Source organism: Notolabrus celidotus, chromosome 14, assembly GCF_009762535.1.
Source record: "Notolabrus celidotus isolate fNotCel1 chromosome 14, fNotCel1.pri, whole genome shotgun sequence".
Taxonomy (NCBI): domain Eukaryota; kingdom Metazoa; phylum Chordata; class Actinopteri; order Labriformes; family Labridae; genus Notolabrus; species Notolabrus celidotus.
The window spans coordinates 286105-303175 of record NC_048285.1 but is presented as its reverse complement, the minus strand read 5'-3'; the positions used below and the strand labels follow the sequence as shown (position 1 = coordinate 303175).

At 44.0% G+C, this 17071-nt stretch overlaps 2 protein-coding genes across 3 annotated transcripts in view; one reads left to right on the top strand and one right to left on the bottom strand.

Moving 5' to 3' along the window:
* ngef (neuronal guanine nucleotide exchange factor) overlaps nucleotides 1-17071 on the bottom strand; it is a 48292-nt gene that overhangs the window by 27402 nt on the left and 3819 nt on the right. The window contains exons 1-3 of one of the 2 annotated variants that reach the window (XM_034700974.1): nucleotides 13517-14019; nucleotides 13335-13387; nucleotides 11240-11552 (exon numbers count right to left, since the gene is read on the bottom strand). In XM_034700974.1, coding sequence (XP_034556865.1) covers nucleotides 11240-11477 — 238 coding nt within the window. In that variant the 5' untranslated portion in view covers nucleotides 11478-11552; nucleotides 13335-13387; nucleotides 13517-14019. Of the gene's footprint in view, nucleotides 1-11239; nucleotides 11553-13334; nucleotides 13388-13516; nucleotides 14020-17071 lie in introns of those variants that run through there. The other variant, XM_034700973.1, reaches the window with a different exon arrangement.
* mrps23 (mitochondrial ribosomal protein S23) lies at nucleotides 13542-16929 on the top strand. Its single transcript, XM_034700980.1, has 5 exons — nucleotides 13542-13763; nucleotides 15818-15997; nucleotides 16107-16181; nucleotides 16318-16441; nucleotides 16568-16929. The coding sequence occupies exons 1-5, from the start codon at nucleotides 13720-13722 to the stop codon at nucleotides 16718-16720; spliced, it is 576 nt and encodes a 191-aa protein (XP_034556871.1). The 5' UTR covers nucleotides 13542-13719; the 3' UTR covers nucleotides 16721-16929.

The following is a 17071-nucleotide window of genomic DNA, read 5'->3' as shown; positions in this document are numbered from 1 at the left end:
CAAGAACACTTCATCACCACACTGTCAGGACCTTCTCCTTAACTTAACCATGAACACTTCATCACCACCCTGTCAGGACCTTCTCCTTAACTTAACCAAGAACGCTTCATCACCACACTGTCAGGACCTTCTCCTTAACTTAACCAAGAACACTTCATCACCACCCTGTCAGGACCTTCTCCATAACTTAACCAAGAACACTTCATCACCACACTGTCAGGACCTTCTCCTTAACTTAACCATGAACACTTCATCACCACCCTGTCAGGACCTTCTCCTTAACTTAACCAAGAACGCTTCATCACCACACTGTCAGGACCTTCTCCTTAACTTAACCAAGAACACTTCATCACCACCCTGTCAGGACCTTCTCCATAACTTAACCATGAACACTTCATCACCACCCTGTCAGGACCTTCTCCTTAACTTAACCAAGAACGCTTCATCACCACACTGTCAGGACCTTCTCCTTAACTTAACCAAGAACACTTCATCACCACCCTGTCAGGACCTTCTCCTTAACTTAACCATGAACACTTCATCACCACCCTGTCAGGACCTTCTCCTTAACTTAACCTAACCAAGAACACTTCATCACCACCCTGTCAGGACCTTCTCCTTAACTTAACCTAACCAAGAACACTTCATCACCACCCTGTCAGGACCTTCTCCTTAACTTAACCAAGAACACTTCATCACCACACTGTCAGGACCTTCTCCTTAACTTAACCAAGAACACTTCATCACAACACTGTCAGGACCTTCTCCTTAACTTAACCATGAACACTTCATCACCACCCTGTCAGGACCTTCTCCTTAACTTAACCTAACCAAGAACTCTTCATCACCACCCTGTCAGGACCTTCTCCTTAACTTAACCAAGAACACTTCATCACCACACTGTCAGGACCTTCTCCTTAACTTAACCAAGAACACTTCATCACCACACTGTCAGGATCTTCTCCTTAACTTAACCAAGAACACTTCATCACCACACTGTCAGGACCTTCTCCTTAACTTAACCAAGAACACTTCATCACCACCCTGTCAGGACCTTCTCCTTAACTTAACCAAGAACACTTCATCACCTAACTGTCAGGACCTTCTCCTTAACTTAACCAAGAACACTTCATCACCACACTGTCAGGACCTTCTCCTTAACTTAACCAAGAACACTTCATCACCACACTGTCAGGACCTTCTCCTTAACTTAACCAAGAACACTTCATCACCACACTGTCAGGACCTTCTCCTTAACTTAACCAAGAACACTTCATCACCACACTGTCAGGACCTTATCCTTAACTTAACCAAGAACACTTCATCACCACACTGTCAGGACCTTCTCCTTAACTTAACCAAGAACACTTCATCACCACACTGTCAGGACCTTCTCCTTAACTTAACCAAGAACACTTCATCACCACACTGTCAGGACCTTCTCCTTAACTTAACCATGAACACTTCATCACCACACTGTCAGGATAAAAGAGTGCGGCTGTGAAAACAGACATTATTACTAAGCTGGTGTTAGCTTGTTTCCAACGATGTCGACAAGTTACTGCTGGAGTTGTATACATCGGTCCATGCACACTAACCATGTCAGGAGGACTACATCCACTAAACATACAATAATTAAAACACTCAGTGTTTACTTCAACTTTCTGTTAATGAAATGTTCAAAGCTCAAAGACCTGTGGACTTTTATTGTTGTTTTGATCCCTCAGCAGGGACAGCAGAGCGTCTAATATAATTAATCCACACCTCCTCTAAGGATTTTACTCTCAGATGGGAATCTTAAAGGGATATTTCAGAGTTTTTGAAATGGGGTTGTATGAGTTTTATGTCACTAGTAATTGTACTAGCCATAACGGACGCCGCTCAGCCCGGCTCCTGTATTGACAAACTACAGCAGAGACAGCAGTAAGCTAGGCTACATTTTCTGCAGACTGGGTCAGTCCTGCAGACCGGGTCAGTCCTACCAGGTAATTAAGCTCCTTCTGAAAGACTCTGACCTGAGCAATCATCTCGGTTTAGCTGTACGCTCTACTTGTGATTTTTTTTCAGCACTTCACTTTGAAACCAGAGAGCCTGTCTGTTTTTTGCATTATTTGCCGATGCATCACAGACGTGCTCCTCCACCTGCAGCGCACTGATTAGCTGTTCAGGTCTGCAGCTTCAAAGAGACAAATCTACAACTAAACGTAATAATAAGTGATTCTGACGCGCCCATGTCATGCAGTTTACTGCAGACACACGTGGACACCTTTATGAGGCAAAGTCTGCTCCAGGGTGCTGGAAAGGAGGCTCTGACCGGAGGTTGAACCTCGGATACAGGAGGATACTTGTGGGGGGTACTGTGGGAGTATTGGGTTCGTATTGGGTTCGGGGGCCGCTACTCCGAGCTATCTGATCCCTGTACGACCAAAGTGACAGTTGTGTCCGCATACTTGGCACGAAGTCGGACACGTTATCAGTGTTGGCCTCCGCCAGTGTTGCACCTTGTCACCGATCCTGTTTGTAATCTTTATGGACAAGATCTCAAGGCGCAGTCGGGGGGGGGGGGGGTCAGGAGCTCGGACATCCAGAATGAGCTCGGAGTAGAGCCGCTGCTCCTCCGCCTTGAAAGGAGTCAGCTGAGGTGGTTCGGGCATCAGAAAAGGACGCCTCCCTTTAGAGGAGTTCCGGGCATGTCCAACTGGGAGAAGGCCGTGAACTCGGTGGAGGGATTATACACTGAACAAAAATATAAACAACACCCCCCCACCCCCACCCCCCACACAGTAAAACTGTACGTCTCACAGTGTCCTTTTATTCTGGCCAGTTTTAGGCACACCTGTGCAATAATCCTTCACTTTGAAACCAGAGAGCCTGTCTGTTTTTTGCATTATTTGCCGATGCATCACAGACGTGCTCCTCCGCCTGCAGCGCACTGATTAGCTGTTCAGGTCTGCAGCTTCAAAGAGACAAATCTACAACTAAACGTAATAATAAGTGATTCTGACGCGCCCATGTCATGCAGTTTACTGCAGACACGTGGACACCTTTATGAGGCAAAGTCTGCTCCAGGGTGCTGGAAAGGAGGCTCTGACCGGAGGTTGAACCTCGGATACAGGAGGATACTTGTGGGGGGTACTGTGGGAGTATTGGGTTCGTATTGGGTTCGGGGGCCGCTACTGCGAGCTATCTGATCCCTGTACGACCAAAGTGACAGTTGTGTCCGCATACTTGGCACGAAGTCGGACACGTTATCAGTGTTGGCCTCCGCCAGTGTTGCACCTTGTCACCGATCCTGTTTGTAATCTTTATGGACAGGATCTCAAGGCGCAGTCGGGGGGGGGGGGGGGTCAGGAGCTCGGACATCCAGAATGAGCTCGGAGTAGAGCCGCTGCTCCTCCGCCTTGAAAGGAGTCAGCTGAGGTGGTTCGGGCATCAGAAAAGGACGGCTCCCTTTAGAGGAGTTCCGGGCATGTCCAACTGGGAGAAGGCCGTGAACTCGGTGGAGGGACAACACTCCCCCCCCACCCCCCACACAGTAAAACTGTACGTCTCACAGTGTCCTTTTATTCTGGCCAGTTTTAGGCACACCTGTGCCTTAATCCTGCTATCTAATCAGCACCTTGATATGCCACACCTGTGAGCTGGATGGATTATCTTGGTGAAGGAGAAGTGGTCACTAACACAGATTTAGACACATTAGTGAACAATGATTGAGAGGAATAGTCCTTTAGTGTGCGTAGAAAGAGCCTGAGATCTTTGAGTTCAGCTCATGAAACATGGGAGCAAAAACTGAAGTGATGTTTATATTTTTGTTCAGTGTCTGTCCCGCCTGGTCTGGGATCGCCTCAGGATTCCACAGGAGCAGCTGGAAAGTGTTGCTGGGGAGAGGGATGTCTGGGTCAATCTGCTTGGACTGCTACCTCCGCGACCCAACCCCAGATAAGTGGAAGAGAATGGATGGATATATTAATTTAGATTTATTTATATATAATTATATTTCTGTATATTTATTTATGTTTATTAATTTATATTACTTTCTGTTTATGAGCCGTGATGATGTTGATTGTAGTCTCTTTGCAGCAGCATGCTGTGTCATCTCAGGACTTCAGATTCTTCGTGCCGGTCTAATAAAACCCTCAGAGTTATTTCATTAGACGCTGACGACAGTCTTCAATTGTTTTCAGAACCGGATGAGTGGGTTTGAGTTTTCCCCGCATGTTAGATAATTACAGGAGTGTTTTAAATATTTATGTGAACCATCACAAGAGAGGAAGATTTTCTGTTTCATACATCAACGTGGAATAAAACCTCAGCAGAGACCTGAATCACAGGAGGAGGAGGAAACCTGAGGAGGTCTGCTCTACATCTGTTCTTCATGTTCACAGAGTTTAACCCAATGTCTGACCAAAGGTGTGAAACAAACGCTACCTGTCGCTTTAAATCAGTCTGGTACGTGCTAAACTTTATCTAACTCAATCATGAATTGAGTTTGTTAGAGCTCATGAGATGTTAAATCTAGACACACAGAAGGAGAAGGAATCCCACAGCTGATCATCCTGTGACTTCATCCCTCTCTTCTCAGAGTCAGACTCAGCCTTCACCTGTTAAAGCAGCACTGACACACTGACTGATCCATGTGAGCATGAAGATACAGAATCTGAGGCTGCAGGGAAGGAACCACATCCACAGCTGTTTCACGTCAAATCAAATAAAACAAATTGAATAAAATAAAATAAAATAAATAAAATAAATAAAATAAATAAAATAAATAAAATAAATAAAATAAAAATTGAATCTAATAATCTCTCCTCCCTATCCGCTGACAGCTCAGACATTGACACATTGAAGTTGATGCTCCCTGAATAAATTCACAGTAATATTGATTAAGTTCACTGAGACGATCAGACACTCACGTTTTGCCACAGTGTCAACAGGCAGCGACGTTTACTGCTGTGTCAGACTCTTCTGAGGATTGATCTGATGTGACGTGGGATCAGGTTGATCCCGGCCTCACTCTTCAGAAGGAATCAGCTGTGATGTGATGACTTCCTCCCTCTGTACTCAAAGTGAGTAACGTCACCTGCAGCTGTTTGACCTTCAGACTGATCTGATTATAATAAAGACTCAACATGGAGTCCTTACAGGGTCTTTACACACACAGGGAACCTGAACGCATCGTTCAGTATCATCACCTCACATACAGGGAACCTGAACGCATCGTTCTGTATCATCATCTCTGGAACAGGGAACCTGAACGCATCGTTCAGTATCATCACCTCACATACAGGGAACCTGAACGCATCGTTCTGTATCATCATCTCTGGAACAGGGAACCTGAACGCATCGTTCAGTATCATCACCTCACATACAGGGAACCTGAACGCATCGTTCTGTATCATCATCTCTGGAACAGGGAACCTGAACGCATCGTTCAGTATCATCACCTCACATACAGGGAACCTGAACGCATCGTTCTGTATCATCATCTCTGGAACAGGGAACCTGAACGCATCGTTCAGTATCATCACCTCACATACAGGGAACCTGAACGCATCGTTCTGTATCATCATCTCTGGAACAGGGAACCTGAACGCATCGTTCAGTATCATCACCTCACATACAGGGAACCTGAACGCATCGTTCTGTATCATCATCTCTGGAACAGGGAACCTGAACGCATCATTCTGTATCATCATATCATGAACAGGGAACCTGAACGCATCGTTTAGTATCATCACCTCCCACACAGGGAACTTTAACACATCGTTCAGTATCATCACCTCACGAAAAGGGAAACCTGAACGCATCCTCCTCACAGGCCGCACTCAGTTCATCCAACTCAAATCCTGCACTTCTCAACCCTCCCCCGTCACTTCAGGTGTGCCCCAGGGCTCTGTCCTGGGGCCCCTCCTCTTCATCATCTACCTTCTCCCACTTGGCAATATTTTTTGTAAATTTGGAATTCACTTCCACTGCTTCGCAGATGACACCCAGCTCTACCTGTCCAGTAAACCTGACTCCACTCTCCCACCCTCCTCCCTCACCCTCTGACTCTCTGAGATCAAATCCTGGTTCACCTCCAACTTCCTTCAACTCAACAGCAATAAAACAGAACTCCTCCTCATAGGTACTAAGTCCACCCTATCCAAAGCCAACAGTTTCTCCCTCTCCATAGACAGTTCTACAGTTTCCCCCTCCCCTGAGGTAAAGAGTCTGGGTGTCATCCACGACAGCTCGCTTTCTTTCCACTCTCATATCAATAACATAACCCGGTCTGCATACTTCCATCTCCACAACATCAACCGTCTCCGCCCCTCTCTGACCCCTCACACCGCTGCTATCCTGGTCCACAGTCTCGTCACCTCCCGTATCGATTATTGTAATTCACTCCTCTTCGGTGTCCCTCACAAATCCCTCCATAAACTTCAACTGGTCAAGAACTCTGCAGCCCGTATCATTACCAGAACCTCAAAACCCATCTGTTCAAATCCGCATTCTCTGTTTAACTTCACTGCCTCATTTTAACTTGGTGTTACTTTGCTTGTTGTTTTTATTTATTTTATCGTGTTGTTTTTATTGTGTTTTATCCACTCTGTAAAGTGTCCCTGAGTGTTTGGTAAGGCGCTTTAAATAAAATGTATTATTATTATTATTATTATCGTTCAGTATCATCACATCATGCACAGGGAACCTGAACGCATCGTTCAGTATCATCACCTCACATACAGGGAACCTGAACGCATTGTTCTGTATCATCACTTCACACTCATGCACAGGGAACCTGAACGCATCATTCTGTATCATCATATCATGAAAAGGGAACCTGAACTCATCGTTCACAGTATCATCACCTCACACAAAGGGAACCTGAACGCATCGTGCAGTATCATCACATCACTCTCATACACAGGGAACCTGAACGCATCGTTCTGTATCATCACCTCATGAACAGGGAACCTGAACTCATTGTTCAGTATCATCACCTCACGCAAAAGGAACCTGAACACATAGTTCAGTATCATCGCTTCAGACACAGGGAACCTGAACACATCGTTCTGTATCATCACTTCACACTCATGCACAGGAAACCTGAACGCGTCGTTCTCTATCTTCACCTCATGAGCAGGGAACCTGAACGCATCGTTCTGTATCATCATCTAATGAACAGGGAACCTGAACGTGTCGTGCAGTATCATCAGCTCATGCACAGGGAACCTGAACGCATCGTTCAGTATCATCAACTCACGCAAAGGGAACCTGAACGCATCTATCAGTGTCATCACCTCACGCACAGGGAACCTCGATGCATAGCTCAGTATCATCATCTCACGTTCATGCACAGGGAACCTGAACACATCGTTCTGTATCATCATCTCATGAACAGGGAACCTGAAGGCATCATTCTGTATCATCACCTCATGAACAGGGAACCTAAACTCATCGTTCAGTATCATCACCTCACGCACAGGGAACCTAAACACATCGTGCAGTATCATAGCTTCAGACACAGGGAACCTGAATGTATCGTTCACTATCATCACCTCACGCAAAGGGAACGTGAATGCATCGTTCAGTATCATCATCTCATGCACAGGGAACCTGAACGCATCGTTAAGTATCATCACCTCACGAGCAGGGAACCTGAACGCATCGTTCACTATCATCACCTCACGCAAAGGGAACCAGAATGCATCGTTCAGTATCATCATCTCATGCACAGGGAACCTGAAGTCATCTTTCAGTATCATCACCTAACGCACAGGGAACCTGAACGCATCGTTCTGTATCATCACCCTTCACTCTCATGCACAGGGAACCTGAACACATCGTTCTGTATCATCATATCATGAACAGGGAACCTGAATGCATCGTTCTGTATCATCACCCTTCACACTCATGCACAGGGAACCTGAACACATCGTTAAGTATCATCACCTCACGCACAGGGAACCTGAACGCATCGTTCTGTATCATAACCCTCCACACTCATGCACAGGGAACCTGAACACATCGTTCTGTATCATAATATCATGAACAGGGAACCTGAACTCATCTTTCAGCATCATCACCTCACGCACAGGGAACCTGAACGCATCGTGCAGTATCACCACCTCACGCACAGGGAACCTGAACGCATCGTTCTGTATCATCACTTCACTCTCATACACAGGTAACTTAAACGCATCGTTCTGTATCATCACCTCATGAGCAGGGAACCTGAACGCATCATTCAGTAACATCATCTCATGAACCGGGAACCGGAACGCATCGTACAGTATCATCACCTCACACACAGGGACCTGAAGCATCGTGCAGTATCATCACCTCATGAGCAGGGAACCTGAACATGACGTTCTGTGTCATCAACTCACGCACAGGAAACCTGAACACATCGTTCAGTATCATCACCTCCCGCACAGGGATCCTGAATGTATCGTTCTGTATCATCACCTTACGCACAGGGAACCTGAACGCATCTTGCAGTATCATCACCTCACGCACAGGAAACTTAAATGCATCGTTCTGTATCATCACCTCATGAGCAGGGAACTTGAACGCATCATTCAGTATCATCAGCTCACGTACAGGGACCTGAACACATCGTGCAGTATCATCACCTCACGTACAGGGAACCTGAACGCATCATACAGTGTCATCATCTCATGCACAGGGAACCTGAATGCATCGTGCAGTATCATCACCTCACGCACATGGAACCTGAATGCATCGTGCAGCATCATCACCTCACGCACAAGAAACCTGAATGCATCATTCAGTATCATCACCTCATGAGCAGGGCACCTGAACGCATCGTGCAGTATCATCACCTCACGCACAGGGAACCTGAACGCATCGTAGAGTATCATCACCTCACGCACAGGGAACCTGAACGCATCATTCAGTATCATCATCTCATGCACAGGGAACCTGAATGCATCGTGCAGTATCATCACGTCATACGTCATATCAGATCTATCTGTCTCATTCCCTCTCTGCCTGTTGACACTGTGAGAAAAACGTTAGTGTGGTCTCAGGCTGGTCTTGGTCATGGGGAAATAATGACACTTAGCAGGTACAGATGTGAGAGCAGCCTGAGGAGCTTCTGGACCCCAACCATCTCTGAGAGGGGAAGTGGAGCAACATCCTGTCCTGTGATCCAGAGCTGGAGAGAGCACCTCTAAGCTGCTGATCTCTACAGAGTCACTGAAACCAGGAGAGGTAGAGATAATAGACACAACGTTCAAAGAGGAGACATCTGACTTATTTATGTTTAAAGTCAACGTCAAAGAGAAGAAGGAGAGCTGGATGAGGACAGAGATGTCAACATCAATATTCCTGCAGGAGGTTCTCCTCGTCTCACGTCAGGTTTAATGGAAGGATTCTAACGTGCACAACGACCTGGTCACCTCACACTTTGATCCGTTACACGGACCAATGAACATTTCATATGAAACTATCTGATCATCTGTGAATGAGTTCAGCACAGTTAATAACTTTCATCTCTTTAAGTCTATGATATTATTCTTTATGATATAAACATGGGTTCACGGTCAGCACGTGTATCAGTGACTCAGCCTGTATGTGACTCTGATCTTAACGTCTCACTAACTTCTTCACTTTTTCATTTTAATGTTAAATATGTTTACTTTGGTTTTCACAAAGTCAGTGAGGAACCGACAGCACGGTGAAACCTGTCTGTGTGTTTACAGACACTCCATCACACAACAGCTGATCATATCTCTGAGGAAAGCACAGTTATCTGTTAAACAGCTGATAACAGGGGATCAGATAAGACTATCAATAACATTCATCAGATGTGGAGCTCTGTCTGAAGCACTCCTCTGGTTGAAGTTCCTCTCTCTGTGGAGTCTTAGATCATCATGTGGTTTTGTCACATTATTCAGTTTTATGATTTCATGTTACTGAGTTTTATGAGAGAGTGTGAAGCCGACAATCAGCAGAGTTACTGAGAGTTAAGTAATCGTTTGATCCCTCCCTGCCAGGCCGGACAAAGTCTAAGCTCTGAGGCTTTATTGTTGTGTTTGTTTCAGCTCTGCTCAGGAACGTCGTGTTCCTCTGGAGAACGACGCACAGAACAAAACCTCATCTAAGATTCATCAAATGTAAAAATCCTCAAATCCTCAAATCCTCAAATCTAAAAATCTAAAAATCTAAAAATCTAAAAATCTAAAAATCTAAAAATCCTCAAATCTAAAAATCTAAAAATCTAAAAATCTAAAAATCTAAAAATGATCAGATTTAGAGTTTAACGATCAGTCTGGATCAATAAAAAGGTCTGAAAGTTAAACCATCACCAAAATATCTTTTCTGTTGCACTTCAGCTGTACCATCGGGTGAACTAACAGGTGTAATAACAGGTGTACTAACAGGTGTACCATCAGGTGTACCATCAGGTGTACTTATAGGTGTACCATCGGGTGTACCAACAGGTGTACTAACAGGTGTACTAACAGGTGTACCATCAGGTGTACTAACAGGTGTACCATCAGGTGTACCTACAGGTGTACCATCAGGTGTACCAACAGGTGTACTCACAGGTTTACCATCAGGTGTAGTAACAGGTGTACCATCAGGTGTACTAACAGGTGTACCATCAGTTGTAGTAACAGCTGCACCATCAGGTGTACTAACAGGTGTACCAACAGGTGTACTAACAGGTCTACCATCAGGTGTACTAACAGGTGTACCAACAGGTGTACTAACAGGTGTACCATCAGGTGTAGTAACAGCTGTACCATCAGGTGTACTAACAGGTGTACCAACAGGTGTACTAACAGGTGTACCATCAGGTGTACTAACAGGTGTACCATCAGGTGTACTAACAGGTGTACCAACAGGTGTACTAACAGGTGTACCATCAGGTGTACTAACAGGTGTACCAACAGGTGTACTAACAGGTGTATTCTGTTGTTTCCTTCAAACACTTTAACTTCAGGCTGTTTTCAGCCTTCAGTCCTGAGCTCAGAGTGTGTGTGCACCTGTTCAGGTGTGTGCACCTGTTCAGGTGTTGCTCAGAGTACTGTGCGTCTGGAACAGAACGAGTTTCTCAGGTTGTTTTCATTCAGACATCAGAGCTTGGGCCTTTGTTCCTCTTTCAAAGAAAACAACAATGTTAAGTTTCAACAGAGACTGTTAGCACAGCGCTAACCTGTGACTGAACACCTGAGGCTTCAGGGCCAGGAGAGCAGATGCTCAGGTAAAGGAGAAGAGGTCTTACTTTCAGACTGCTCTGCTGCCGCCTGTTTCTTCTTCCTCATGGAGCGGTAGAAGCGGGAGTTCCTGAGTTTGGGCTCTCTGCTGAATCCAACTGAGGACTCGTCTTCATCTTCATCGTCCATGTGACCCGGCTGAATCACCGCAGCGGGAGGCTTCCCCGGGCTGTCCTGGGCCTTCTGCCCCCACTTGCCCCTGAAGAGGGCGGTCACAGACATGGTGGAGGACTCCTTGTTTTTCATGGAGGAGTCGGGTCAAAGCGCTCTGAGTGAGGTGGTTATCCAGAGTCCAGGAGCAGGTCCATGCTGAGAAAAGTTCTACGAAAGTAAATCCAAAGAAGAAGAAGAAGAGCTGTAACAGACGTGTTTCCTGAGCGCTGGCTGACAGACGGACAGCAGTGTTGTTAGCTACAGGCAGCCTGCTGAACCAGTAGAGAAAACTGTAATTATTGCATTTATGACTCTCTCTCTCCTGCTCTTTGTCCCTCCTGCCTCCCTCCCTCCCTCCCTCCCTCGTCGCTCTCTCTACACCACCCTGTTACGTGCTGACATTCCTGAACTGAACCTGGCCTTACCCGCCCGCCTGACTCTCTGCTCCTAAACTCTCTCTGTGGAGGAACCTGAAAAGCCACCTGATGACTAAACCCAGTCTGCTCCAAGAACGCTGCTCCAACGCTCACATTATCACTCATGTGCAGCTGAATTCTGACAGGTCCAAGCAGGAAATCAAAGCAGCGTGCAGGAGGTGTGTGTCCCCTCCCTGTGTGTGTGTGTGTGTGTGTGTGTGTGTGTGTGTGTGTGTGTGTGTGTGTGTGTGTGTGTGTGTGTGTGTGTGTGTTAAAGGGTGTGTGTAATGTCTCCGGCTCTGTTCAATCACACTGTACCAGAGTTTAACGGCAGTCAGCTGACAGGGAGAGTTTAAAGTTCACTTTCCCCACACAGCAATAAGCTGCTCTCACACACACACACACACACACACACACACACACACACACACACACACACACACACACACACACACACACACACACACACAACCCTCTGTAAGCAGAATTCCTTGCAGTGTTGTCCGAGCAGTGAAGCCTCTGGTGTATTTTCTCAGAAGGGTCTTGTTGGTGTTTAAATTTGTCCTCTGATATCGTCTTATTCTCTCCATACTCTTTCTGTCTCTGCAGCCAGGTGAGAGTAACAGGTCGCACCTGCAGCCCTCCTCACTCACACCAAACTGTGTTCATGTCAGAGTTTAAATCTGAGTCAGTCATGACGGAGACTGCCTGAAATCACTGCAGCACAGAGACGCTGCACACAGCACAACACAGTCCGCAGACAACCAGACTCATGTTTCACCTCATCAAGATTACACAGTAGCAGCTCGGAGACAGCTGATCAGAGACAGGACAGCTGATCAGAGACAGGACAACTGATCAGAGACGGGACAACTGATCAGAGACAGGACTGCTGATCAGAGACAGGACTGCTGATCAGAGACAGGACAGCTGATCAGAGACAGGACTGCTGATCAGAGACAGGACAGCTGATCAGAGACAGGACAGCTGATCAGAGACAGGACAGCTGATCAGAGACAGGACAACTGATCAGAGACAGGACAACTGATCAGAGACAGGACAGCTGATCAGAGACAGGACAGCTGATCAGAGACAGAACAGCTGATCAGAGACAGGACTGCTGATCAGACCTGGTGACTCAGTGTAAATAAAGAGCATCTTTATTTACTTTAAAGTCACAAACAAACAAACAAAGCTGACAGAGTTGGTGTTTAACATGCTGGGAGTAAGATGCAGAGTGGGGTTTGCATTTCTCCCATTCCCCTCAGTGTTTTATAAGAATTCACATGTTTCTACGCTGCCTGGAGGATTTACTAAATCCACTCTTTCTCTTTGGGTAAGAACAGATTTGCAGTCACTCATGTGTGCAGAGAAACAACTAATCCACTGTGGACATGAGGGAACAGGACGGACAGCAGCTGAGAAGTTACAGGTCATAACTAAGGACTGCGCAGCTCTCTGTTATCACATCTCAGGCTGTAGTATCAAAGCTGATGGAGCAAACAGGAGGAGGATAGTATAATATTACTATTACTGTGAAGGAATCACTGCAGAGGGTCTTGAGAGTCTGAGGGTCTGCACAGAGTCCTAGGAGAGAAAGGAAGAAGAGTGAATATCTGATCTCTGTGTCACTGCAGGTCCGTCACTGCCCTGCAGATGGCGGTAATGCAACTACTACAATGATAACCGCCATTAAACCAGCAGAAGAAGACTGACCTGCGTGTGTGCGTGCGTGCGTGCGTGCGTGGAAGGCGGCGCTCATCAGCTCAATCTGCCGGTAATTCATCCGTAGAAGAAGAAGACGTCAGTGACTGACTGCCTTAGCACGCTATGCTAGCAGCTCTGGTTAGCTCACATGGACGTTTAAACACAGATTAATCTCAGTTTATAACCTTCACAGTTTGTGTCACAGCAGCGTGATGGCGGGCAGCAGGCTGGAGAGGTTCGGGACCGTGTTTACCCGGTAAGAGAGAGACTTTACCCGGATACTTCTGTTAGCTCTGTTAGCTCTGACGGCTAACTGTGGACATGCACGTTGATGTTTAACCCTCTACAGAGATCTGCTGACGTCATTAAAGCTCTGTTAGCTCTCATAGTGTTCGTGTTACAGTAGAACAGTTCGGCCTGGCTAACACTGATATATGGCAGCTAACTGCAGGTATTCTCTCTCTCACACACACACACACACACACACACACACACACACACACACACACACACACACACACACACACATACAGTAAACAGCTTCTAGAGAAACGTATAGCCTTCAAGAGCATGACCGAAGCTGGCGACGCAGTGATTACGTCACTAGAAGGCGACAGACGGAGGATGCCAAGTTAAACCTTTTTATTTACAGTCTATGGTTAAACCAGTCTCTGATCTAAACCTGTCTCTGAGCTCAAATCTCCTCCTGTAAAAGCTTAACCTGAGTTTAAACACACCTCATGGATAATAGACAGGTAACTGCTGCAGAGCTCACCTGACACACACCTGGATTCAGAGGTTCAAGAGAAAAAAAATACCCAACTTTAAATGTTTATATGTATTTGTTATTCATTCATAATGTTAATGTTTTTATTTTTTATCATTTATTAATAATGTTAATGTTTATATTTATTTATCATTTATTAATAATGTAAATGTTTATATTTATTTATTATTTATTCATAATGTATTTATTATTGATTCATAAAGATAATTTTCTTTATTCATTACTTATACATAATGTTAATGTTTATATTTATTTATTTTTTATTATTTATACATAATGTTAATGTTTATATTTATTTATTATTTATACATAATGTAAATGTTTATATTTATTTAATATTTATTTATAATGTTAAAGTTTATATTTATTTATTATTTATTCATAATGTTAATATTTATATTTATTATTTATTCATAATGTTAAAGTTTATATTTATTTACTATTTATTCATAATGTTAATGTTTAGATTTATTTATTATTTATTTATGTTAATCTTTATATTTATTTATTATTTATTTATGTTAATCTTTATATTTATTTATTATTTATTTATTTATAATGTTAATCTTTATATTTATTTATAATTTATTCATAATGTTAATATTAATATTTATTATTTATTCATAATGTTAATGTTTGTATTTATTTATTATTTATTCATAAAGTTAATGTTTATATTTATTTAATATTTATTCATAATGTTAATATTTATATTTATTATTTATTCATAATGTTAATGTTTATATGTATTTATTATTTATTCATAATGTTAATGTTTGTATTTATTATTTATTTATTATTTATTCATAATGTTAATGTTTGTATTTATTTATTATGTATTCATAATGTTAATATTTATATTTATTATTTATTCATAATGTTAAAGTTTATATTTATTTACTATTTATTCATAATGTTAATGTTTAGATTTATTTATTATTTATTTATGTTAATCTTTATATTTATTCATTATTTATTTATAATGTTAATCTTTATATTTATTTATAATTTATTCATAATGTTAATGTTTATATGTATTTATTATGTATTCATAATGTTAATGTTTATATTTATTTAATATTTATTCATAATGTTCATATTTGTATTTATTATGTATTCATAATGTTAATGTTTGTATTTATTTATTATGTATTCATAATGTTAATGTTTGTATTTATTATTTATTCATAATGTTAATGTTTATATTTTTTGATCACTGATAATAATCCCAAATTAATCAGTATTTAATGAAGAGTTGTGATTATGAAAGTGAGTGTATAACTTTAATCTTGCATTACTATAATAAATGATGAAAGTGAAACCTTGGTCAGGTTTGTGTTTGTAAGAGTTAAATGTGTTTAACAGGTTCATCATGAAGTGTCATGTAAAGAGAGCAGAGCTCAGCACGTCTTCACGTTTGTAACAAGTAATGAGAGCAGTATGATTGATGAGTGTCTTCATCTGTTGAATAAGCGTTCAGTAAAACGTCTGTTCCACTCTCTAACATGGTCTGTTGTTTTCAGGGTTCGAGACCTGATGCGCTCTGGAGTCATAAAGCCGTCAGAGAAACCGGTCTGGTTCGATGTTTACAGAGCGTTTCCTCCGAAGAGAGAGCCGCTGCACGTGAAGCCGCAGCTCAGATCCTGGAGCAAGAAACAGGAAGCTGTGCCTGAGATCTTCTACAGAGAGGACCAAGTCCGAGCGTAAGACACGCAGCCTGTCCTCTGACCCGCGATGATGAACGTGTGAATGTCCTCCTGAAACTTAGCAGAAAGTCCTCCGAGTCTGAAAACTGTGTCTGTCTGTTTCCAGCAAGTTCTACGAGCTGTACGTTCCCGGCCGACCGTTCGATCTGTGCAGGTCCAGCTTTGTTTCGACGTGTCAGAGGTGAGTTTCCCAATGAGAGAAAACATCAGAGACGGTGTACGATACGAAAAGATCAGATGTTGACGATGTGCCTGCTCTTTGAACACACTGAGCGCTCGGTTTCCTGCAGCGTGTCTGAGTCTCTGTGTCTCTGCAGGTTTGTAGAGAAACACTCAGAGCTGCAGAGCCGCGGGGAGGTCCAGGACTCCACTCTGTTCGAGGAAACGGGGAAGGCCTTACTGGCAGACGGCATCATGCTCAGACGCAGAGGAGACCCGCCGGTGAGTGAGAACAGCAGCTGCATGCTCACAAAGACCTGTTCATGGGAATCAGTTTCAGGAACAGGACTCGCACAGGTGAGAAATCTGATCCTGGGAGGTGGTCACAGTTCTGCTCTCCTCCAACAGGTGCCGTCAGAGTCCAGAGACCCGGTGCTCGGCCTGAGGCTGACCGAGATGCTGGCTGAGCAGCAGACGGCTCCTGGCGGCGAGGAGACGACACAGCACAGCACACACACAGACACAGACACACTCACACACGCACACACACCGCAGACCTGAGCAGCTGGAGGGTCATGTGGTCAGCAGGTAGGCTGTTGGTCTGTCTGTTGTTCTGTGGGACATGAGCATCGGGATCTCTCTGAGCGTGCAGCCTCACCTGGGCGGACCTGTGAACTCCCACAATGCACTACAGCTGATGTTGAATGGTCTCAGTATCATAGTTTTCTGTTGTTCTGACTTCAATAAAGATATTTATCTCTGTGAACTGATCACTGTCGATATCTGAGATCAATAGTCTGAACACGACAGACTCCAACACAACACACCTGCAGACTGGATCAATAAACTCTGGACCTGAAGCTTCGCCCCCATGCTGATCTGAGGTCTGACATCACATCTGACTCAGGATCC